The sequence below is a fragment of the Antedon bifida genome, chromosome 8, assembly GCF_963402885.1.
Source record: "Antedon bifida chromosome 8, ecAntBifi1.1, whole genome shotgun sequence".
NCBI lineage: Eukaryota > Metazoa > Echinodermata > Crinoidea > Comatulida > Antedonidae > Antedon > Antedon bifida.
The window spans coordinates 11,692,755-11,717,758 of NC_136233.1; the positions used below are offsets into that span (position 1 = coordinate 11,692,755).

At 33.2% G+C, this 25,004-nt stretch overlaps 2 protein-coding genes across 3 annotated transcripts in view; one reads left to right on the forward strand and one right to left on the reverse strand.

The window, feature by feature from the left end:
• LOC144851093 (ATP-binding cassette sub-family G member 1-like) overlaps window positions 1–12,242 on the reverse strand; it is a 30,696-nt gene extending 18,454 nt beyond the window's left edge. The window contains exons 1-2 of one of the 2 annotated variants that reach the window (XM_078708617.1): window positions 12,169–12,242; window positions 5,523–6,204 (exon numbers count right to left, since the gene is read on the reverse strand). In XM_078708617.1, coding sequence (XP_078564743.1) covers window positions 5,523–6,099 — 577 coding nt within the window. In that variant the 5' untranslated portion in view covers window positions 6,100–6,204; window positions 12,169–12,242. Of the gene's footprint in view, window positions 1–5,522; window positions 6,234–12,168 lie in introns of those variants that run through there. The other variant, XM_078708618.1, reaches the window with a different exon arrangement.
• A 100-nt stretch (window positions 12,243–12,342) lies between these two features.
• Window positions 12,343–24,361, forward strand: LOC144850943 (coatomer subunit alpha-like). Its single transcript, XM_078708461.1, has 24 exons — window positions 12,343–12,495; window positions 12,965–13,233; window positions 13,482–13,558; window positions 13,649–13,758; window positions 14,022–14,137; window positions 14,249–14,348; window positions 14,550–14,768; window positions 15,031–15,248; window positions 17,276–17,351; window positions 17,483–17,565; window positions 17,865–18,090; window positions 18,398–18,536; window positions 18,631–18,893; window positions 19,279–19,515; window positions 19,765–19,860; window positions 20,029–20,117; window positions 20,249–20,563; window positions 20,775–20,918; window positions 21,247–21,383; window positions 21,519–21,705; window positions 22,039–22,152; window positions 22,264–22,425; window positions 23,024–23,136; window positions 23,679–24,361. Exons 1-24 carry the CDS (start codon window positions 12,456–12,458, stop codon window positions 23,818–23,820), a joined length of 3,672 nt encoding a protein of 1,223 aa, XP_078564587.1. The 5' UTR covers window positions 12,343–12,455; the 3' UTR covers window positions 23,821–24,361.
• The last annotated feature ends 643 nt before the right edge of the window (window positions 24,362–25,004 follow it).

The following is a 25,004-nucleotide window of genomic DNA, read 5'->3' on the forward strand; positions in this document are numbered from 1 at the left end:
AAACTTGTCGATCAAAATTACCATTAAACCATCTCATTAGGTTTCCAATAAACATACTGCACATCTACCATGAAATACTTTAATAATGTTTACTATAAGACATGCAATGAATGTCATTGAATTTCTTTTACAAAAGAAAGACAATATTATCTTTTTGTATATTTTGTAAGACAGTGAAAAAAAGTAACATTTCATTATTAACAAAGCTGGTGATTATTAATATTATAACAGTCATAAACTTTCAATTTGTGCAAAATGAATCAAGTAGATCATCTCTAGATTGTGATGAGCATAATAAAATGTATACATAGATTATCTGAGCTGGCAATAAAAAAAAATGAACAAAAACAACACTATAAATTTTAATTAGACTTGACAAGGCTCTAAAGTAAGTAAAGAAGTCATTATTTATACAGTATTTCCCCAAGATCAACTCTAATAGATAATACATACTAATTACCACATTCATTTTATATCAGGCAATATCAGAGCAAAACAACATACAATCACTTTATGTTGTAAAGAAAAAAAAATACACAATCCATATTCATATTTTTTTATTGCTTTTTACATTTTTTGTCTGTTTACATTTTAATCATTGAAGCAAAATTATTTTAATAAAAGGTGCAATTAATAAACAATTGAATGGGTAAAATGAATAAATAGTACACAAAAAGATTTGGAACCACCTGTGTACTCCATTGAAATAGGCTTTTAGCCAGATGTACCGCGTTTATTGAATGCAGTGACTGTTCATTATCAGAACCTCTCAACCTTTAGCAAACATCCGCCTCACCAATGGTCTGCATAGGTGTACTGTAACCTACCTAGGTAGGTCAAGAAATGAATTAAAAATGAAATTACCTTTTTAAGGTAGGCCAATTTCTTTCAGTTGCCATGGCCTAAGTGTCAACATTTCATTGCAATAATAAATACAAAACGCATGCATTTTAATATTAATATTCATTTCATTTTAAACCATTGTCAATGACAACTACCCACATACTACCAGCACATAAATCACTGTAATTAATTTGTTTCCTTATAACTTCTAATTTATCAGTGGTACTTTATGTTAAAAATGAGATAATCTCTGTTCTTTTGGAGATTCAGGACAAAATAAAAGAGGGATGAGTTTTTAACAATAGTTTGTCCCTAATCCTTAAAGATTGTATTCGATTTACATTAATGTAAATTGACCACAGCTTTGTCTGAATTGTTACCGGCACCAGTAATAAATAAAGTAATAAATATAATATTAAAATAGAATATTGATATCGTCCACAAGTATATGAATTGGCAATGACTATGTTCAATGTTTACTTAAAAGATGATTACATATCTAACATTAAATAATTTATATCCACAGGGAGGTGAATTGACAATACAAGCTAAATTATATGTTTATCTTCGCAGGTAAAAGAGGAAATATATTAAGGGATGGTCTTCAATTCAAATTCATCAAATTCATTCTTATACTTCAAGATGACATCTTTCTATTGCCATAATGGCGACAATGAAATTAGCATTCGAAACAATAACAAGTACAGTAGTATAAATATCAGTTATGAGGGAATGTCATAGTTTGCATTATCTTGTAAATAAACCATAAATACATTGGATTGATAGTTTCATATTGTTATATATTGTGTCGGCCTCCTTTTTCTTAAACTGAAAGTGAAACCTAGTACTAAGTTTTATTATAGCATCACTCAGCTATGGTTTCTCACTACCGATTTTAATATTTAATTTTTCTAAGTATGGACACCTGAAACATTCTTAATACCAAGAAACAATTAATTAATTTTTTTTTTATTTCATCATCACCCCATACTATACATAACCATTAAGAGAATTGAAAGATATAAAATATGATTGCAACTTAAGATTATAAGTTTATATATCTTGAGCCTGTATTTCAAGAAAGTAAAGGTCATTAATGTCAAACTTATAGTACTGTTTGTTCCGATTCTTGATGACACCACAGCCGAAATGGACCAAGCTAATAGTTGAACTATTCTTTCCATAAATGTAATTTTAATCACTTAGAACAAAAATAATATTGCAAATGAAATATTAGCCAAAATGTTTACAGTCAAACAAGGTAAATTACACTGAACGTGTCAAATTTGTTGCTACCTAAATAAAAAATTTCTTTTAGTTTATAAATCATGCAGATTTCTAATAGATATGGATCACTTAGGAATGTTGCACTGTTTGAAATCATGAAATCGAGCATTGTGGAATTTTGCAAAGCCCAAGAAAAAAACATTATGTTCTTCAATGTGAACATGGCTATGACATATCACAATAAAACATAAGGAAAACACGAAATTGCCAAGTTGGCACAACCTCAAGGCACTGAGTACAACCTCCACACACCAGGTAAAATCTACAAACTCATCAGAGACTACAGTAGGCCTATGTTGTTCGCATTTTCACATTTTTTCTGTCTTTTTGTAAGCTATTTTCCACTTGCAGAAGCCTATTAAAATCTGCTAATTAACATTTTTTACTTGATCATGAAAAGACTATTTCATTCCTAATCTACAAAAAATGTACGCAAGTACACAAAGTTCAACATCTAATAATTGTGGGTAATTTAGTCAATTATATGCAAAGTAGATTTGTTTATTCCTTTTCGCAAATTCAATATAGCATCTGGTGTACAGAATCAATCTTGTACATGTTCTTAAATTACATAAATGTGTACTGTTGAGTATTAAATTTCATAGAAGTATTAGGTGGGGATAAGATTTTTATATGAATAAATGACGGTTTCTTATTTATTTATTTATTCAATTTTCTGCCATATACAATACAAAGAAGACAAAACAAATATAAAAGGCAAGGAAAGACCAAACAGGTGCTAAACATCTATGCTAGTTGATCAACCCAGAACAGAGCACAGAAATAAAGCCTAAAAAAATGAAATTAAATTCTACCTTGATCAGAATACAGTCAAACAGAAAAACGTATAAGAAAAACTGGAAGTTCTTTTCCGGATATGGAACATTAAAAGATGGCTACCATATACACTGAAGGGGTTAAGCCGATCCTGGAATATAAGGAGCATGGGCCAGTCAATGCATCATTTTTCTTGAGCTGGAGATACAGTAAGATAAGATCGGACAAAAACACACATAGAAAATTAAATACAGTGAATATCTAAATGTTGAAAACACAAAATGATACTCACTAGTACATTATAGCTAGGCCAAAGCCGGCTATTATGTTGAAGAAATATACTGTAGCTATCACTGTCAGCATCTAACCTGCTCGTGCACACTCAACCGATAACTCCTAATAATTAAAGCAGCATGCATGCATATCACAGTAGAGAGTAGAAAGCCAATCCCATGTAAAATTATCATACGATATTGACCAGTCTTTACCTAGATCAGCTCTTATCCAATACAATGTATTCGACTTTTTTTAGCTGTTTTTAGTTAAATGGCTTTGATTAACATCAGTTACCGTGGTAACTAACATGTGTGCGTTAATGATGTAGATTTTAAATTGCTCATCAAGAATTTCTCTAAATAAACTATACTGTAATAAAATGATAATGTATCAATGAGAGAATATTCAAATAAATTTAATCTAAATTCTTATTTTTAAATCTTGATTTTATAGCACATATTTTATCATTAATGTTTCAGAAAGAATAATATTAAAAGGTGATTCGTTTATGTGGATTGCTGCTCCCACTTTGATATGGGTAATATCTTTAGCAGCATATAATTGAAACTCTATGTTTTTCATGAAATCATTTTTTTTTTAATTGTATCAGTTGTGTCTCTTTTTGTATAGTTTTTTAATCATATGTACTGTAAATGATAACTTGTGTAAATAGTTTTATAGTAAGTAACGGCCCTGTGAAACACACAAATCTGGTGATTCAAGTGTTGCATCCGTTTTTAAATAAAGTTGTTATTATTATGTTCCATTTGGAGGAAGGAAAAAGGTGGAAGAAAGAGAGAGAGCTTTCTTTCTGCAGCATAAAGCAGTCTTTGTTTGACGAAATAGGCAATTAAATTACAGTACTGTATTATCAAGTTAATAGTCAAGTTGGTAGTTTAGTTTATCTAAATTTAATCCAAATTATGTTATATTGCTAGCTCTCACGAAAATAATAAACTTTTAACAGATAATTAAACTTTAGTATCAATTAAATAGTAAACAAGCAGTTGAAGTGGATGTTTTACTTTTATTACTTTAGTTGGATGAATGTTCAATAAAAGAAGTTTCTTGGTTACTGTAGAACAACATTTTATGGATCTTCAACGGTGGTGGATCCATACAAAACAAAATCAAATGACACTAGTTTCTATTCCTCAAACAATACTTTAAAACTCTTCCCCTCCTTAAGATCTGGTACTCCTAAACCTCTTCTTCTACTGCCCTTTCTATCATTTCTATACCAGATATTACTGAAGAATATTAATATTTTGTTATTTTCTTTCAACAAAACTACAAATAAACAATTTATCTTGTCTTTCATTATAGTACTTTGGAATAAACAATGCACTTTACAAATTCCAAAGTTCCATGAACCAGCAAAATAAGAAGATTTTTAAGGTTCCAACATTAATTCATAAGTTTGAAATGGAATTTAAAATGACTACAGTAAATCAATGTTCCTTTATAGTGAAATATCATTTTAATTTTCGTTGTACAATGATTGATTTGTAATGAATATTAAAAGCATACATTTTGACAAGGACCTAAAGATTTATGCAAATGAGGTTGATGAATCAGCTGAAAGGCCTGTAATAGTAGAACAAGACATTTCCAATCATAAATGTACTGTAAATACCTGTAAGCTGAGCATGCAAAATCAAATTCAATAAAAAATTTAACCAAGTATACAAAAATAACGCTCTTTTCTCTATCACTGCACAGTTACATTGCGGTTTAGCTTGTTTAAAGTCTTAAAACACAAACACTGGGTAAACATCCGTACGTATGTAAAGTGCTCGCCTAATGTCACATTCTGAAATCTGTCAATCGTGGTACAGTGTTCAGAGAGTGTGTGTGTTATCCGCAGATATGATTTGGATCATCTTTATCATGTAATGGAGTAAAGGGTTGTTCACATCTGCTATAATACCAGCTCCAGTTCAGGTTCGCATCAGATTGCATTAGCAACTTTTTAGTTGTTTCACGACGCTGCTCGCGCATATATATGAGGATTGTAGTGACACTGTATTTAGCTAAGGAGATGGGTTTCAACCCAGGAAAATGTGATTAGTATTCAAACAAGCAAATAGCCACCAAGGTTGCACTTATTACTAAGTGATAAAAGCAGAAAATAATTGGGTTTGGATGAAAAGAGAAAATTTTAAAAGGTAGTAATTGAAAAATTGCCAACAAAATATATAAAATTTAGAAAATATATCAGTTAAAAGAAGATATGTTTTGTGTAAAAATGAAATATTTTTATATAAAAATAAACAAAAAATAACAAAATTTCTGATAGTAATAATAAAAGAAATAAACGAAAAGTAAAGGAAACTCACCAATATGTGTATTGGGGTTTACGTGCAAGGTCAAAGGTTGTGGTGGGCAATCGCATTGGTGTTGATGAAACATGCACTGACCAATCAAATTCCCACCTTCTGGCTGCATGATTGTTTTTACATCTGGTAAAATCAACATGGAGCTTTCCTGCAACTTTGTCGTCTTTTCTTGTTTACATTGCTGTTCGACTTGCTCAGCGACACGCTCCATTTCACCACGTAAGCTCAGTTCCTCATGCGCTAAATCCCGCGTAGCATCTGTTAATTGTTTTATATGGCTCATCAGTGTGTGTACTGAACTCATAATGTGCTTGCGATCACCACCACCATCCTTCCCTAAGTTTTCCACGTCGGTCCCTGCCGGTCGTGTTACTATGCCTGCATGATTTTCTTTTTCTAATAAATCATTCATTTCAGTAAGATCGCAAATCACAGAGTCCATTTTTTCGTCAGAAGAATCCATGTCGGTTTGCGTGGTTTGTATCACTGGATTACTACTTTCTGAATCACTTTGACGCTCAGATTTTCTGCACACAGTACTGGCTATACTTGGATACAATAGACCCTCACCAGACATGTCCAAACATAAATATTGGAATGAAAACTATAAAACCCAACAACAGTTTCCTAAACAAGCACTTCAATGATGAGATCACTTGCTGGCTAGATTTATAAAAGCCATCTGAAAGAAATAAAAAGAATATTTGTAATAGTAAATTAATAGTTAAGTCAGTTTTCCAAAACAAAATACATTAAAGAATTTGTTGATGTTCTGGTTGTTTCAGGCAAAAGTAAGGCTACTTTTGAATATGAATATAATAGGCCTACTGGTGCACAATCAGGTTATACAGACCAACAACATAAATACGATTGTTATATTACTACAGTAAACTCAAAGCAACATGGTGTGATAGTTGATACAGTTTCAACGTATTCAATTGATGTCAACATCTTAACAATGCATTGTACGTGTTCAAAATCGGCAATAATTCTGTCCGGTAATTTACAGTAGCATCTATCGTCTACCTGATGATCTCCACTTCTCATTTTATTCACTTTTTTGTTAAATGTAATTTCAATACACAATCAACAGCGGAGAGCCTGCCATTTACAGACTGGAAGAATACATAAAACATGAAATAAAAGAACATCGACAAAGGGCACAAAAACCAATTAAAAACATTTCTTAATTTTGGATTTGAATAATAAGATAAACAAGTTACAATTAAAGAAAATATCAATAGTGGAGTCAAAGTATCTCGGTAATCTACAAGTAAATCTGTTTTTAAGAACATCGAGTCTAGAAAAAGGAATATAAAAAAAATAATCTTTTACAGTCCAAAATAAAATCATGAAATTTTATCAAGGTTGAAGAGCAGGTTGGCTAGCGATCAAAATATAAACTCGTACTTATCATTGCACAGAGCAAGAATTGTTTGAGTATTACTATTACTTAAGCCTTGTCTACACTTAACAAAGTAGACCAAAATGGACCAAATATGGTAGTGATACGCTTAAATATGGTAGTGGTATGACATCATTGTTTGTAGACAGACTTCACATTTAAAAAAAATATGGTTTGAATGCATGAAAGCACAGCGATATTCTAATTGCTACTTTACTGCACTTATCATAACTAATTTATAGCATTTCATCACAGAAAAATTGAATAGCAATAAATTATTTATCCAACTTATTAAAAAATTATAAAACTAAACTTGATAAACAAGAAAGAATCTAAACTTAAATATTTGTAACAACCTTGAGATTAGAAATTCTGAATTATTTATCATGAAATGAATTATTAGGTTTGACTTAAATTTAATAAATGAAAAGAAATAGTACAGTCGCAGTGAAAAGAAAATGGCTCCACATAAAGTATCAGCCATATCTATGTACAGTACAATATCTATGCCCGGTAGTGCTGTAGAGTACATATATGTGATCCAAGGCGGGCTCTAAATTTGATATTAATTACAATGCAATAATATAGGACATATGTCAAGTTCAGATCGTCTAGTACGATTCGGATCGGCTTAAATCCATTCTATGCATGGTTAACACTACTAGTGCATGTGACCATAACTTTATATTGCCCAATACTCAACTCAATAAATTTTCATATTTAATATTGGCCAATAGTGATGTCTATGCAACCTTTAAACCTCAATGCATTACACAATACTTCCTACATAAAACACTCTCATAACATCGAACTACCCTGGGAGTTCCATGGAGATTTATGGTCGTACAGTACCTAAAGTACATAAACATTTCATTGTTGATCTTCTTCATTACATCATTATATTACAGAAACTTGAGTCACTGATTCATATGACTGTCCTACTGTAATAAAGGAAATAAAATTAGTTTTTGTTACATAGAGAAAAGTCTTCATACAGGGATTCCTTAGTAATTTGTTACTGTGTATTGTTTGTATTTTGTAATTTTTGTTGTCCCGAAATAGTTTAAATCAAATCAAAGATTTTCTTCCATTTAGGAGCAAACTTCATAGTTGAAGGCTACTAAATGCAATTTTTTTTTTTCATACAGTGGCTCGTTTCTATTGAAAGAATACAGTTTTAAGAGCGTTCTTTTCAGTTGTCAACAGAAATTGGTCTGTAACACAAAAAACCAAAGAAAAGAACCCACTCTAAAAATGATTTCAGACAACAACTGATTCTGTCTACTCAAAAGTCACAGATGGAAACCAGTTTTATTTTGAGTACAAACTACCAAAACCAGTTATTAAGGAGAAAACCATTCTTTTGAGACTTTTCAATAGTGAAAAGACCCTTGTTTTACCAAAATCTCTGCTTCATTAAGGAAATAGACTTTAGCAAAGATATTTGGACCTAATCAACATTTTTGCATATATCAGGATGTTTTTTATGAAAGTTGACTGATATATTAATTCGACTCTAAATCTATTAGTATTACAACTGAAATTATATGAAATAATTGTGTACAATTCAATATGAAATTGATATAGGAAGTACTGAACAATCTCCTATAGGTCATGGAGGTATCCATGCATAGGTCTTTTTTAGAAAATCAGTATGAGTAAATTGAGAAGGTCATCCAAAGGGCCTACTGTACAAAGTGATTGAAATTGTAGACAAAGAGTATTGCGTCATTTATATTCAATTCCTCAGTTAAAAATAAGTGAAGTAGACAAAATTATTGCAATATGTCAATACAATTCTGTGGGCTTGTTCCTTAAAAAGAAATTGAAAGTTATTTTTTATTTAAATTACTCAGCTTAAACAAACAAATTATCTATTATCAATATGGACCAAACAGGGTAGTTCATGATAAGGTCCTAACCAACAAGGTGGAACCAATATAATATTCTGTAAGGTCTTTGTAGTTATTTTTTTTTCAGAATGACAGACAGATTACATCACTGTCAGCTGTATGGTAAACTGTGATATGTACATACACTACTGTACAGTAAGTTTTGAAATGGCTTATCTACACATGTAATGATAATATTAATATTACAAGATAAAGGGCACTACACTTTGATTAAATAAATAAAATAATGATAAGATACATGTAGTGTTAAGCAACATTAGCGGTATTGTATAGATAGTGACATAGTGATAATGGTGACAGTGATATAATTAAGGAGTTGATGATGTCATCTAATTTATCTATTGTAGACCATTGTTCATTTATGGTCTCATTTGATACTACGAAATCTATTGGTCGTTTTCTGACATGTTTTGTTATGGGGAAACAAAGTAAATAAACAAATGAACAATTCACATTCCCTTCTCTATCATAAAACCTGATTTTAAGCTTGTTTAGAGTACCCAATTACTTATATTACTTTTCATCAGCCAACTAAAACTTTTTCTTAAAACTTTTCAACAAATATAGCTTTTTAGAGCTGCAAGACAGAACTTAAAATTAAGTTTCATTAAAAAACAGTCATTATTATAAACTGTGAACTAATTTTTTTTAAATACATTTATTTTTTAAATAAAAAAAAAAGGTGATGTGGGAAAAACAAAGCTGGGAAAAACAGACATAATATACTACAGTATCTCAGGGATTTCCTGTTCTTTGTTCCTACTCATTTTTCAATAACTAGGATACTAGTATCAAGTGTCTTACAGTATCCTGGAAATTTGCTATATGAATTAAAAAAACACTTCTGCAAATCTAATTAAAAATAATCTTAAAAATTAGATCATACAAATATCAAGGATTTTATACAGTGGACACACATACTGTACTCATCTGTATAGTATCATATCGTATCATTTATTTCGCCAAACAAAGTACAAAGAAAGACATAAAAACATTACAAAAGTAAATCAATGAGGCAGGATCACCTAAAAGTTATAAATAAAAATAACCGTCTCTCTCCAAATAGAAATACACACATAAAATTAATTACACACATAAAAAACATCAGTTCCTATAACATTAAAATAAAAAGTTATTCTGCAATTGCATATTATATAAAATATTGTTAATTTAAATAGATAGAGCTAAGAAATACCTTTAAAAATATTAAATATATATACAATTTAAAACAGAAACCTAGTAGCAGTATGTATATTCATGGCGAAAATCAAAATATTTCCGAAGCTCAATTTGGTTTTAATTTGTTCTAAAGTGTATTATTTATTAAACGAAACGTAATCTACTGTAAGAAACACAGTTTTTACCAAAATTAATGTGACTATTTGAGAAACATTTTTTTTAAGTGAGTCAATCCTGTACACTGAAAAAGGAAGTAAAGGGATTTAATGACTGGAAATTACCAGACTATAAAAAAGAACATTTTGAATTAAAGCAAAACTTCAAAATGTTTACAGTAGTCGTTCATATACAGTAAGGATTTCGCAGTAAACATAGTGAATATCATATAGTAATTTTTAAAATGGGTGTGTTTAGTATCAACCTATAATACCTGAAACCAAAACTATGTTTAATTTACAAATTACTTTAGGGACCATGTCAAAGGTATTATACTGCAGTTTTACTATCATCACTGCAGCAAAAATGTTGACAGTTAGTCATTCAAATACAGTAAGAAATTCACAGTAAACAGAGTGAATATCATATCATATAGTAATATTAATTTTTAAAATGGGTGTGTTTAGTATCAACCTATAATACCTGAAACTAAAACTATGTTTAATTTACAAATTACTTTAGGGACCATGTCAAAGGTATTCTACTGCAGTTTTACTATCATCACTGCAGCAAATACATTGGGTTTTTTTTGCATAATAACATAAATTTGTTGTTGCAGTAATGAATAATTTTGGCATAATTCAATGCACATAGGCCTAAACTATTATGCTTCATGTTCACTATTAGAATGAATGAAATATCAAAGACAAAAGGTTGTCTGAACCGTATTAATTTAAGTGTTTGGGTTAAACAAGTGTCACACGTACAAGACCATACCTATTATTGAAATACATTTTTATTTTACAATATCAATCAATACATAATACTTAATGGGCAATGCAAACTAGAACAGAAGGTTTTAAAGAATCAATATAATATTGATGTCATCGGCTGGATTGTTCAACTGTGAAAAAGGTAGCGGAAATTGTTGAATAACTACTGTACAGTAAGCCTACCGGTATCTAAAAACGTAATAGTAAATTGTTAGTTTCATTTTTGCTACCATTTATTTTCTGCGCATGTCTTGAAGGAAAGATCTTATTAAATGGACCTTGTACTGTAGGTTTCTTGAGTGAAATAGTTTGAAGATTACAACAGATAAATTAGTTGGTTTATTGTTTTGAATGCAAATAAGAACAAGGTTCTTTGATAATAGGTGTACTGAACCAATAATTAACATGATAGTATAGTTATAATACTGTAGTCTGTTGAAAAGTTACATCAAACATAAAAATTAATTATGGATGAACATCCACACGATGCTAATTAATACGATACATCACCCCATTTTCCTGAAGTAGACTATTACAGTTGGTGCAAATTTGCTGGAAGTGGAAAGCGGCAATCATGTTGACACATAATATAAATAATCTTTACTTGTAAACTTTAAAGTAATTTCGGTAGCGCGTATCATTACATTCCTTGTTTACGCGAAAGTAACACATCTACTCCTGAGACTTATGAGGGCGTATCAGGCCAACTTTACATTGTAAATCCACCTATGTCTATGAGTTGAGATGTCGAAACTTTAGTATTTCATAGTTTACTCTTTGATTCATAGTCTTAAAAATTGTTTTTATTGATGAAGAAAGGTAAGATGAGGATGATGATGAACCAGTACACTTTACTGTCAGCGGAGGCACTGTCTGTTGTGAGCACAGGTTGGATAGGCTAGGCAACATCAGCCAGTGACTAAAAGATGCTTATTAAAGAGCCACAACAGACGTAGTACAGTACATAGCCATATGGCCCTGGATGTAGGCCCCTGCAGACAATCCTCCAGATTGGAGGTTGCGTAACCCATCCATTCATTGTATTGTTCCTTTTGTGCGACATGCAGCACACTAGACTAAAGTACATACGGTGTGCTCAACTGCAGATGCAGACGATCAACCGATCAATTTTATATTTTGTTGTAACTCTAAAAATACAATTGTAAAATTTAAGCAAATAAATGTACACACACTTTATACTATTATAAAATAATACATACCATTGTTTAGTTATAATTTTAAAGAAATCCAGTACTTGCTCAGTCGCCACCGAGGTGCTGTTACACGCTTGAAACTTTTTTTTTTTTGACAGCAATGAATAATATTTTGTGACGGAGTTTTTTTTTGTTACACAGCGCCCTCTTTTGATAAGTTCACGTGTAAAGTGTGACGTGTCTCGCGATATTATCGGTGGGGTTTTTTAGACATACTCGCCGGGTTAAAGTTGGTAAAATTACGTTATTTTTATGCATTTGAGATTTTAAAGACACATGCGAACATAAATAAAATGCTGACAAAATTTGAAACTAAGTCTGCAAGGGTAAAAGGTAATTTTAGAGCATAAAAATCATGTTTGCTAAGCTAGCTAGCTAGGCTAGGCAAGCAAGGCTATAAATAAAGTGATGTTTGTAGGGTCTATTATAGCAGCCTATGGCCTAGTCTTAGAGGGCCTAGTAGAGGCATTATAGGCTAGCTAGCGTAGTTAGGCCTAGGCTAAAATCGAAATGTCTTACGAGGATAGCTAGTCAGAAAGAACAGCCAGCTGTAAATAAGATTGCTTTAGAGTTAGGCATGAACGATTTTACATCGCCATTCACAGCAGTGAGTGTTTTTTTTTAATTCTTTACTCCATGTTTTTTTGTAAGTTTACAGTACACACGCAGTACAAAAACGAAAGATTGCGTAGGTAGGCCTACTACTGTACTTTGTTTGCCTAGCTAGGCCTAATTAAATAATATTTCAAGTCATCATCTTTCAACATCTGCATCATCATATTTTTCCCTACCCTTCCTACAGGACTGTCTTTTCACCCGAACAGACCATGGATCCTTACCAGTCTTCACAATGGTGTAATCCAACTTTGGGACTACCGTATGTGCACACTTCTTGAAAAGTTTGATGAGCATGACGGCCCAGTGCGTGGTATTTGCTTTCACACTCAGCAACCTCTCTTCGTTTCCGGAGGTGATGACTACAAGATCAAAGTGTGGAACTACAAAATGAAGCGATGCCTGTTTACATTGCTGGGACATCTTGACTACATTAGAACAACCTTCTTCCATCATGTACGTTATCATATTAATTCTGTTAGCCCAGGCGATTGTGAACGTTTGCTAGTGTACTTTTTAACGATGAAAGAAATTCACAGCATGAGTTCAAAATCTATGATATTAGAGACCTTCCATCAAATTGAGTCTGACGACTTGAGAAAAATTGCCAAACTAAATTGTAATATGCAGATAGTAGTACTTCCATATGACATCAAAAGTCTTAGTCCTCATGTAAATAATAAGTTCTTTTGTTTTGTTTGCAGGAGTATCCATGGATTCTGAGTGCTTCTGATGACCAGACAATTAGGATTTGGAATTGGCAATCTAGAGGTTGTATTTGGTAAGTAGGGTTACAACTGACAACTCAGGTTACTGTTAAAATGTATGTATCCCTCAAAAGGCTAACAGTTCTATTGATGTTCTTTTTCAGTGTCTTGACTGGTCATAATCATTATGTAATGTGTGCAAACTTTCACCCAACTGAGGATCTTGTTGTGTCTGCTTCATTGGATCAAACCGTTCGTGTCTGGGACATTTCAGGTAAGGAAATAATCTGAAGTGAATAAAACAAAACATTTTTGACGCTCTGGAATGGACTATACCATTTTCCGAAGGGGGTGCGATATATTTTTATGTTAAAGTTCCTTTTGTAATGTATTCCTCTTTCGGAGGGATAGGCTATTTTTGGTTTATCCAGATAAGCGGCACTCATAGACTACCAACACCACTTGGTTTGTGTAATTTTATTCATATATTTGATATATTGTATTCTGACACAATTGTTTTTAATAAATTTATGTTAGGCCTTAGGAAGAAAAATGTAGCACCAGGACCAGCAGGCCTAGATGATCATCTACGCAACCCAATTACACCTGATCTTTTTGGAACAAGCGATGCTACAGTTAAACATGTCCTCGAGGTAAGTGTTTCTAAGGTTTAGAAAAAAAAGTATGCTGTGTACACAAAAGCTCATTTTATTCATTATTATCCATACTGTAAGTTGTATTCAATGTTTTATCTTATTCTTTAGGGTCATGATAGAGGCGTAAACTGGGTTGCCTTCCATCCCACAATGCCATTGATTGTTTCAGCAGCAGACGACCGTTATGTCAAATTGTGGAGAATGAATGGTGAGTTATGAAGCAGTGTGTATAGTGTCATACCAATTACCAATTAATACCAATATGATGATATAAATCAATTGTTGACAAAAAAAACAAGCCGCAAGCCATTGTGATTCTATATTTAAAACTTAATTTATTCATCTTCATTTCTGAAGATGACAAATCATACGTATAATATCTCTAATAAGATTTTTTTTTTAATTTCAGATGCCAAGGCTTGGGAGGTAGACACGTGTAGAGGTCATTACAACAACGTCTCATGTGTATTGTTCCACCCGAGACAGGAACTGATCATTACCAACTCAGAGGACAAGAGCATCCGAGTCTGGGACATGTCCAAGCGGTCTTGCCTGAACACATTCCGTCGAGAACATGACCGTTTCTGGGTTGTGAACGCTCATCCTACTCTTAACCTCTTTGCAGCAGGTATGTGCGCATTTTGATTAAAGGCCCTTTCACATCTCCGATTCAGGCACCGGGGAGACAAATATAATCTTAGTCTCAATCTTTCGTTTTCATGACACGACTCATACCAAACTTTTTACGTGATATGCTGCGTTGCAGTTCCTAAAAGCGAATTTTTTTAATGTTATATACGTGATCTAACATGAACTCGACCGGGAGCTGGACTGCAATTTGACCCCACATCAAAAAGCTTACTAATTTAAAACTCTGTCTGACATTTCAGGTCACGACAGTGGTATGATTGTCTTTAAATTGGAGCGTGAAAGACCAGCATATGCTGTACAAGGAAACCTTCTGTACTATGTCAAGGAACGGTTCCTTCGTCGTTTTGATTCCACAACATCCAAAGACGTTCCCATGATGCAATTACGCAGCGGAAACAAAGGAACGATAGTCAGCATGTCATATAATCAAGCCGAAAATGCTATACTTGTTATTACTGTAAGTATTCAGTTTTTTTCTGAAAAGTTCTGTATGAATTTTAAAATGAACCTAAGTAATTATCCCATAATATGGAAGCTTGAAAGTTCAGAATTTATAGTAAGGACCGTTAAAAAATCAATATTCAATAATAATTAAATATCTATTTCAATATCTTTTTTGTATGTTTAAATTTTATATGTAGTTTTGATGGGAAGTGTTTTTTGTGAATTTGTGTGAATACAATACACAAAATAGACAAATGTCTGCTTTTTGTAAAATGTTTAAATTATACCTGAATAAATAAATTACATCATTTAATCCTAATAATTTTATAAATATCCATAACTGAAAATATGTGACCCGATCTGGCAAAACCCTACTTTTGTCGGAAATATTCATTTTGTATTTTTTTATATATTTGGATTACTTGAATCATAAGCTTTGTAGTGGTGTTTATTTCATAAAAATTGAGTAAATATTTAAAAAGTTATTACATTTTAAAAACTTACAAATCATTCAATTAGTTTACGAGAAAATCGCGTTTGAAGTTTGCAATGAAATTCTTTTTGATACGCGCTGAAAACTAACTCCGTAGCAACGCGGTATTTTGGTCTAAGGCACAATGACGTCATACCAGGAAGTGTGTGCGATATAATAGCAGCGTGCACATCATAGTCAATTTGACTGATTTCAGACGCCGTTTTAACCTATTTAGTCACTCGAATTAACTATTTTGCACTATTGAAAAGCAGCATTATAACGTCAAGCTGATTTTAACTGGTTTCGGAGGTGTTTACGATACGATATCAACAGCGAAAAACCAAGGAGGCCTAGGCCTAGCTAGGCCTATTCAGATTTTCGCCGTCATCGCCTGTAAGACCTACTGTCACTGATGCCATGGGTGTTCATCAGGCCGTGTATGGCAGCGGTGCATCGACATTGGGGCTGGCGTTAGTAGTAAACTAGCCTAGACAAGTTTGGCGCCTTGCAGAGTCACAGCTTGCTAGCTACTAACATTGTATTGACGATTTAATACATTTGTTTTTTTTTATAACGTGGAAGATTCGCTGTAATGTTTGGACTTGAATCCAATTTAAGATGAAAGGACTGGACAATAAATTAAATAAATAATTAAGAGCCGATTGGATATATAAAATGTATAAAGAAAACTATTTATTGACAATAAAGCTAGGCCCAGTAGTGGTAGGCGTACAACCATAATACAATTAAGGCCTAGCCCCAAAAAATATAGAAAATACAATTGAATTTATGACGTGAATTGTTTTTGACATGTCTATTTTACTATGGAATAAACAAATACAGGCTACAGCTATTGCAGAACACGCCGAACACTTTACTTTGAATATTAAAATCGTTTTTATTCCAATTTACGACATGCTGTGTGTAAAATGAAAATAACCTCACAAAAATGTAAACAACTTTTTATTTCCGCGCGTAGAGCGTATAACATCTAGCGCGTTGACCAATAACGTTTGTTATTGCGATGATGCGCCATAGCAACACACGCAGTTCGCTGTTCGTTCCAGAAACTTCGAAGAACCGGATTTTCTGAAATTATGTCATAGTAAATCAAAGTTTTCATTGGTTCCTTCTTTAAACTCCGCCCTAAAACTTCCATATTTGGAATGTCAAATGGATGAGCTTTATTTTGATGTGTGACCTTTCAACATTGTGCAGCGAACTGGCGATCAAAATGTCGTCAAACTCGGCAACTATCAACTGAATTTACGCAAAATTTTAGCGTAGATCGTGAATAAATTGTTAGGCTTGAGGAAAATACATGTTTTTAAAACTCTCTTTTTTCATAATTTTAATTAAATTTCGGGAGTTTAAATCAGGTAGACGTATTCTTAAATAGTGAAATATTTCGAAAATGCAAAAACATGTAATCTGCCAGGGTAGTCGATTTGGACGTATTTTGACTGATTACGTGAATTTTGAATTGCCGACAAAGAGAGGGTTTTGCGAGATCGGGTCACATATATATATCAAGTAAGTTGAGATCATAATATGTAATTTTACAGAGAACACCTCAAGTGGACAACAGCACATACGACCTTTATCAAGTACCCAAGAATGTGGATTCAGCTAGTCCAGATTGTAAGTAACTATGTTTTATACTACCATCAAATAAACATATGTGCCCATATATGGACATAATGATGTCATATCACTACCATATTTAAGCATATCACTACCATATTTGGGTACATCACACTTTTTATTTTTAGTTCCAGAAGGCAAACGATCAGCAGGCCTGAATGCTGTGTGGGTTGCTCGAAACCGATTTGCTGTGCTCGATAGGTCTCATGCTGTAAGTAGGCCTAGTAGATGTTTAGACTTATAGTTTAGCTAATGCCTCATTAAGGTAAGGCAAACAAACCAACCAACAAAGTGTCCCCTTAATAGGGGTGTCTTCTGATTTGGAGTTGGTCATAGTACTCAAACATGTATTGCCCCTTTTCATTTCACTGGAAAATATCCCTTTAAGAGGAGTATCCCTTGAATAGGGTGTCCCAAAAGAGAAGTTTCCACTGTAGTTTTAAAGGATGTAGAGTAATCGCTGTATTTCCATTTGCCGTTCAGTGAACGATATCATTGTGTCTCATTTAGGTTATCATCAAGAACTTGAAAAACGAAGTAACAAAGAAAGTGGAAACACCATCTTGTGATGAGATTTTTTATGCAGGAACTGGAATGTTGCTGTTGAGAGACCCTGATGCTGTGACTTTGTTTGATGTCCAACAGAAGCGTAGCCTAGGCTCTGTTAAGATTGCTAAGGCCAAGTATGCTGTCTGGACATCTGATATGACACATGTTGCCCTGCTCAGTAAACACAGTAAGTTATAAGGCTCCATTTTTTTTAGATAAAGATTTATCTCGCATGAATGAAAATGAGGTGTTCCTTAAATAGGTGTTGACCATAAAATTAAAAACACACACTTTACCCCTTGCTTGTTCACAGGTGTGTCACCATTAATCGTGGTGTCCAAAAGAGGCTTCTATTGTTCCTTGAATAGGTATTGACCAAAGTCTTAAAACACATATCGCCCCCTTGCTTGTTTTACAGTTGTCTCCTAATAGGGGGCCCTCAATCAGGGTGTCCAAAAGTCCAAAAACTGATTTTTCGAACTGTTGTCTTTCAGCTATTGCAATTTGTAATCGCAAGTTGGAAAGCCTCTGCACGATTCATGAGAATATCCGTGTAAAGAGCGGTGCTTGGGATGAGAGTGGGGTGTTCATCTACACCACCAGTAACCACATAAAATATGCTATCACCAATGGGTAAGTATCTCATTTTATCATGTAATTGTGGCCTCCTACCTTGCTTACTTACAAAAGACTTACTCTCCTATAATTTCAAATTGTTACCGTACAGTGATCATGGAATCATCAGAACACTAGACGTTCCCATTTACATCACTCGTGTCAAAGGTCAAAGTGTGTACTGTCTTGACCGTGAATGCCGAACCAGAGTACTTACAATCGACCCAACAGAGTTCAAATTCAAATTGGCGTTGATTCATCGCAAATACGATGAAGTGTTGCATATGGTACGTAACGCTAAACTGGTTGGACAGTCAATCATCGCTTACCTCCAGAAGAAAGGCTATCCAGAGGTGGCCTTGCATTTTGTTAAAGGTAATTAATAATTTTGTAGTTACCAAATTTAAGTACTGTACTGTCTACACTATCAAACTTTATGTGACAACATAAATGTGTCTACACTATCAAACTTTATGTGACAACAAAAATGTGCCCTTACTGTATATAGACATGATGATGTCATCTAACTACCATATTTGGGCACATCACTACCAGTTTGATACTGCACTATCAAACTTTATATGACAACAAAAAATGTGATGTACCCAAATATGGTAATGACATGATGTTATATTACTACCATCACATTTTTTGTCATATAATGTTATAGTGATAGTCTAGGCAGACTTTAATGATGATGTTGAGAAAAGAATTTGAATAGCTAACTAAATTTATTTTTTGATGGATTTATTATTTTTAGATGAAAAGACCCGATTTGCTCTTGCACTTGAATGCGGCAACATTGAGGTAGCATTAGACTCTGCTAAATCACTTGATGATAAAGCCTGTTGGGAGAAGCTTGGAGAAGCAGCCCTCTTGCAGGGTAACCATCAGGTGGTGGAGATGGCTTACCAGAGAACCAAGAATTTTGATAAACTGTCATTCCTGTATGTGATCACTGGCAATTTGGAGAAGCTTCGTAAAATGATGAAGATTGGTAAGTATTTATGTATTGATAACACCTTTAGTATCACAATACAGATTTAAAAGTGAACCACAGATATCCAAACTGTTCATTATATAGGAAAAACATAAAGAAGGTACATAAACTTTCAAACGAAAAATTAAAGATACAGAATACATCATGGGAAAAAAACAGCTAATATAAATTGTTTTATTTTATCCTTGTTCAAAATATATCTTCTATTATTCAATGTTTAATAAAATTGTGTTTCTTTATAAATAGCTGAGATCAGAAAAGATACGAGTGGACAGTACCAGAATGCCCTCTATCTGGGCGATGTCAATGAACGTGTAAAGATCTTAAAGACCTGTGGACAAAGTTAGTAATACATTAAGTATTATATCTATAATTTGTACAGCTTAGGCAAAGGCTGTGATACAGTGTCATATATATCACATATGATGGAAGTATCATAAGCCAGAACCTTAACATAATACATATGATACATGTGTGACAGTTTACATTAGTTTTATTTCTTCTCTTTAGAATCTCTTGCCTACTTAACAGCAGCAACTCACGGGCTAGAGGATGAAGCTGAAGAACTTAAAGCAGAATTTGACCCAGAGACAGATAAGGTCAGTAAAATTTGATAGTTAAACATACCAGTTATGTGCACATGTGTGAATACAAATTGCGTTCACACTCATAAAAGCATTGGTTTAGATAATTTCAATGGCTTCAATTTCTTTGCATTTTATTTTCTCAGATTCCTGAAGTTGATCCCAATGCAGAGCTCCTTCAACCATGCCTACCAGTGTTACAGTCTGAGGAGAATTGGCCTCTACTCACCGTCACCAAAGGCTTCTTCGACAGCTCAGTTAAAAAAGGAGGAGTCTCCACTGCTATGGATGCCGACTTTGCAGCTGCTGATGATGGCGGCGGAGATGGCTGGGGTGCCGACGCTGATTTGGACGTGGATGATGAAATGGGTGGCGATGACGGACTTCTGGTCGGGGATGATGACGAACAAGGAGGAGGATGGGATGTGGATGATGATGAACTGGATCTGCCTCCAGATCTTGTAAGGCTATTTTAAAATTTAATGGATACAAATTATTGAGATAAATCCCAGCATCTTGGGTTCAAATCCTGTCAGATGCCAGGGTTTTTTTCTGATGACAGAAAACTCCCAAAGACTTGTAATAATGCTTTGTTTGTATAGAGCACCTTTGTGATTATTATTAACTATTCTCTATTCTCTCATAAAAAAAATGATTCTATTTTTTATTCAGGACGTTGGTCCTATGCCAGGTGGAGGGGACGAAGGCTTCTTTACGCCTCCTACTAAAGGAATGAGCCAGACACAAGTGTGGACCGGCAACTCACAGCTACCTGTAGACCACATACTAGCAGGCTCATTCGAGACAGCAACTAGGGTGAGTACTGAATACTAGGGTAATATATATTCAGGGATGTATTTGGACAAGTTGGATCTGACATAAGGCATCTTAGATCCTCAAAAGAAAATTAAATTTTTTGGATTACCTTCAAGGTAAATTACAGAAATTTACAATATATGTTTTAACACTACAGCCTATTGGGAGGACATCCTTATTTAGGGAAGGTTTTTTGGGGTCCTGAAGGTGTCACCTTATTGGGTCTTCAATTGTATAATCATTGAAACCTTTAGAGCAAAATACCTTCTTATTGTACTAACATGGTTATTTTGTTGCTAACAAATTCCTTGTTTTTTCTGTTTTAAAGCTTTTACACGACCAAGTTGGCGTCATTGATTTCACTCCGTACAAGTCATTGTTTATTCAAACATATGCAAGAAGTAGAACATGTTATATGGGCATTCCTAGCCTACCACCTCTCATGGGATATCCACATAGAAATTGGTAAGTAAAATCCATAAATAAAACAGTGCATATCATTAGAAGCTAACTAAAAAAGTGAAAATATAGTTACTGCAGTAAGTGTAGTAGAATATTTAGGCATGGTCCTGTAAACTAATACAGTACTTTCATTTAAAGGCGTGAAGCCGGTGCTAGAAGTGGAATGGCGGCGGTTGGTTTAAAGTTGAACGACCTTGTCCAGCGATTACAGCTTGCTTACCAATGTACAACGCAAGGAAAATTTGCAGAGGCTGTTGAAAAATTCCGATCAATATTGCTGAGTGTTCCGTTACTAGTTGTTGACACAAAGCAAGACATTACAGAAGTAAGTCAACATGTTTTATACTAGAATTGTACCTTATGTTAGAAAGAATAAGTACAGTAATGGTAATGGGTAGCACAATAACCTTATAACCAAGTGTTACACAAGATGAAATGGTTGTTGCAGTAGGTATTAAGGACAAGAAGCGTTTTAAAAACAGATCTGTGTTCATTGAAGCATAAAACAATATTTCTTCATGCCTAGTCTTGAATAACAGTTCTACTAAGCGCTATGTTTACCCTTCACAAATCACAAATTTTATAAATAAAATGTTTTGTTTAGTTAAGAATAATTGACCTGGTTGTTGTAAATAATTAACAATTATTTTTTTAACAGGCCCAGCAATTAATAGGTATCTGCAAAGAATACATTTTAGGTTTATCTTTAGAAAGAAAAAGAAAGGAAATGCCCAAAGGAGGTGGAATAGAAGGTATGAAGAGGAATTGTGAGGTAAGTTGTGTCCTTAAATACTTTGAAATATACTTTTGAAAAATACTTTATGTACATTGGCCCAAATAAGTATGGATTATTATTTTTGTTTTATTTTTTTCTCTACTATAGATGGCAGCATACTTCACACATTGCAATTTACAACCAGTTCATCAAATCTTGACCTTACGAACCGCTCTCAATCTCTTCTTTAAATTAAAAAACTTCAAAACTGCTGCATCATTTGCTAGAAGACTATTAGAATTAGGGCCAAAACCAGACGTAGCCCAACAGGTAAGATTCCAAACTCACAATTAATAATTTTCCCTCAAAGAAAACAAGGGAAATTCCCATAGCACTTGTTATATTAATCCAAAGGCAAGTTACTGAAAAAATGACAATGCTGTGGGTATCAGTGGGTGGATCTCAATAAAGATACAAAAAAAAGCGGAAAGCTAAATCAAAACGATAAAGTAAAACAGCCAGAAAGTTAGCAGAGCTTTCGGGCAACACTAGCCCTTCATCAGTGCAAGTATATATATATATATATTAATCCAAAATATATATATATATTATATATAAATATTTCTGTTCAAGACATTCCATACTAAAGTTCATTTCTGAAGCTCTTATGCCTTAAATATTGTTCTACATAAAAGGCCAGGTGCAGGCATAAAGTTTCTATTGACCAATAATTATCGATCTATAGTTAAAGCTTTAAAGGAATTAATTAAAATCCCATTCTTTCTCACTGTAGGATGCATAATTGTTTAATGAACACCTATAATAAAACTATTCCAGTGCATTAGTAAGGAAAATAAAATGGACAAAAAACCTGCTTTTTATTGCTGTTTATTTTTTATTTATATTTTCTTTATTTATTTTATTTCAGACAAGAAAGATTCTTCAGGCATGCGAGAAGAGCCCGACTGATGCTCACAAACTGAACTATGATGAGCATAACCCATTTGATATCTGTGGCAGCAGTTATCAACCAATCTACAGGTATAAATAGTAGTCTATTTTTTCTACTACTACATATATCCATAATAATATTACCACAGTAAGATAACTAGTACAGGATGAATTTTGGATGTGTACCAAAACCTCTACTATTGTAAGGCAGGCATGTTCACTTCTAAACCACTCTTATTCTGCTCTTGCAAACTATACCTAGTTTCTTTATTGTTAACCATGTACAGTATTACATTTGAAATATATCTCATTTTCTCATTGACCTTTAAACTATGATCATATAATTTCATTAATCTTGCATCGGATTGTTTAATACCAGCATTTTGTTAAATAATCTTAAGTTTACTGCACTTAAGCTTAGCCAAACTGATTCTACCTGCCTAAAGGTGGTAAGGCCTTCAAACTCAACAGAATTATAATCTATTAACCATATCAAATTCTAACTATACTAATGCAAGGCTTAGCAGACTTGATACTACCTGCCTAAAGTTTGTTTTAAGGGCTTCAATTGCATATCAACTTACCAACCATATCAACTATTTAATGTTCAACCTTTTTATTTCTATTCACAGAGGAAAGCCAGTTGAAAAATGCCCACTCAGCGGAACATGTTACCTTCCAAAGTTCAAAGGTGAAATTTGTAATGTGACGTTATGCACAGAAATTGGTAAGGACACAAAGGGCCTTCGTATCAGTATTCTTCAATTCAGATAATTCACACGTTTAGAACTTTTATCATGCGAAAACCTCACATGTGTTTTTATGTTTTATGTGAACTTTGATCCATTATTGAAACCATGACAATAATAAAATATAAAACCACTATTAAATTTCAAGTAGTTTATAGTATACAATGCATATAAATCTACTTATAGGTAAAGTTTTTACATAAACATAAATGGTAATGTTTGTGATGTTATATTGCCTATCTCTGAAATATCAAAATACTGTAATGAAAGAAATGTTACTGCATTACTGTACTGCACTTGTGAAAAATGTGTAAAAGTAAAATATATAAAGATATGGTAATGAAAAGAATAAATGGCCTACTTTAAAGCACTATGATTTTGGTATGGTCAAAACTGGTTGCGTGAACCACATAAACTGGGCTCGACTCTATATGACAGTATGTGAAACAATTAAATATTAAGGCCAACATCTGTACTGAAAAATAGACTTATCTTATACTGTACTGCTATTCGTAAGGTGACGGTCTTAACAAAATGTATAATAAATAAACTATTGTTCCAATGAATGTGTTTTTTTTTACTTGCATATGTTTCTGATAATACAGTATTTCGTTGACACTACAACATATCCATCATACACCCCCTCATCCATCCTGTATTTGGCGAGTTACTCGCTGTTGGATGCGTATGAAATAAAAAATAACAAGGCCATTACATGGCTTCAGTCGCGTGTTCAAGTTAGTGTTTACCAACTAACCGACCGACATAGTGAGCTGAAGATGCGTATGAAATAAAAATAACCTCAGCTGCTACATGCTTTAATTTCGGAGGCACTTGCTGCTGCGCTTGAGAACCAGAATAAATACCATTTAATCACTTAAATGTACATGGATTTAAAATGTGTAACATATACCACAACGAAAAAAACATGAATAAAAAAATGGCAGAAACTTTTTTCAGTAGTTTATCCATATCGGATGACTCCTAAGAAAATGAAAATAAAATACAGATAATTTGTAACGGTCGGTCGGTCGGTCGGTATACGGTGAATGATTTTGATAATATCGCGAAAGTAAGTTGAATAAAACACATTTTTCTGCCATAAGTTTTTTTTATGCTTTTTTACAACCTTACGAAAGAATAGGGAACAAAAAATATGAAAAGTGGAAACTTATGTATGTGATGTGTGCTCAATAGAAATTGTTTGCA

What these genes read in the sequence shown, in the direction of transcription:
- LOC144850943 (XM_078708461.1), top strand. Translation starts at nt 12,456, where the DNA reads ATGCTGACAAAATTTGAAACTAAGTCTGCAAGGGTAAAAG. An exon ending in TGCTCGATAGGTCTCATGCT is followed by an intron (nt 17,566 to 17,864) that starts GTAAGTAGGCCT and finishes TGTCTCATTTAG; the next exon opens with GTTATCATCAAGAACTTGAA. An exon ending in GGATATCCACATAGAAATTG is followed by an intron (nt 21,384 to 21,518) that starts GTAAGTAAAATC and finishes TTTCATTTAAAG; the next exon opens with GCGTGAAGCCGGTGCTAGAA.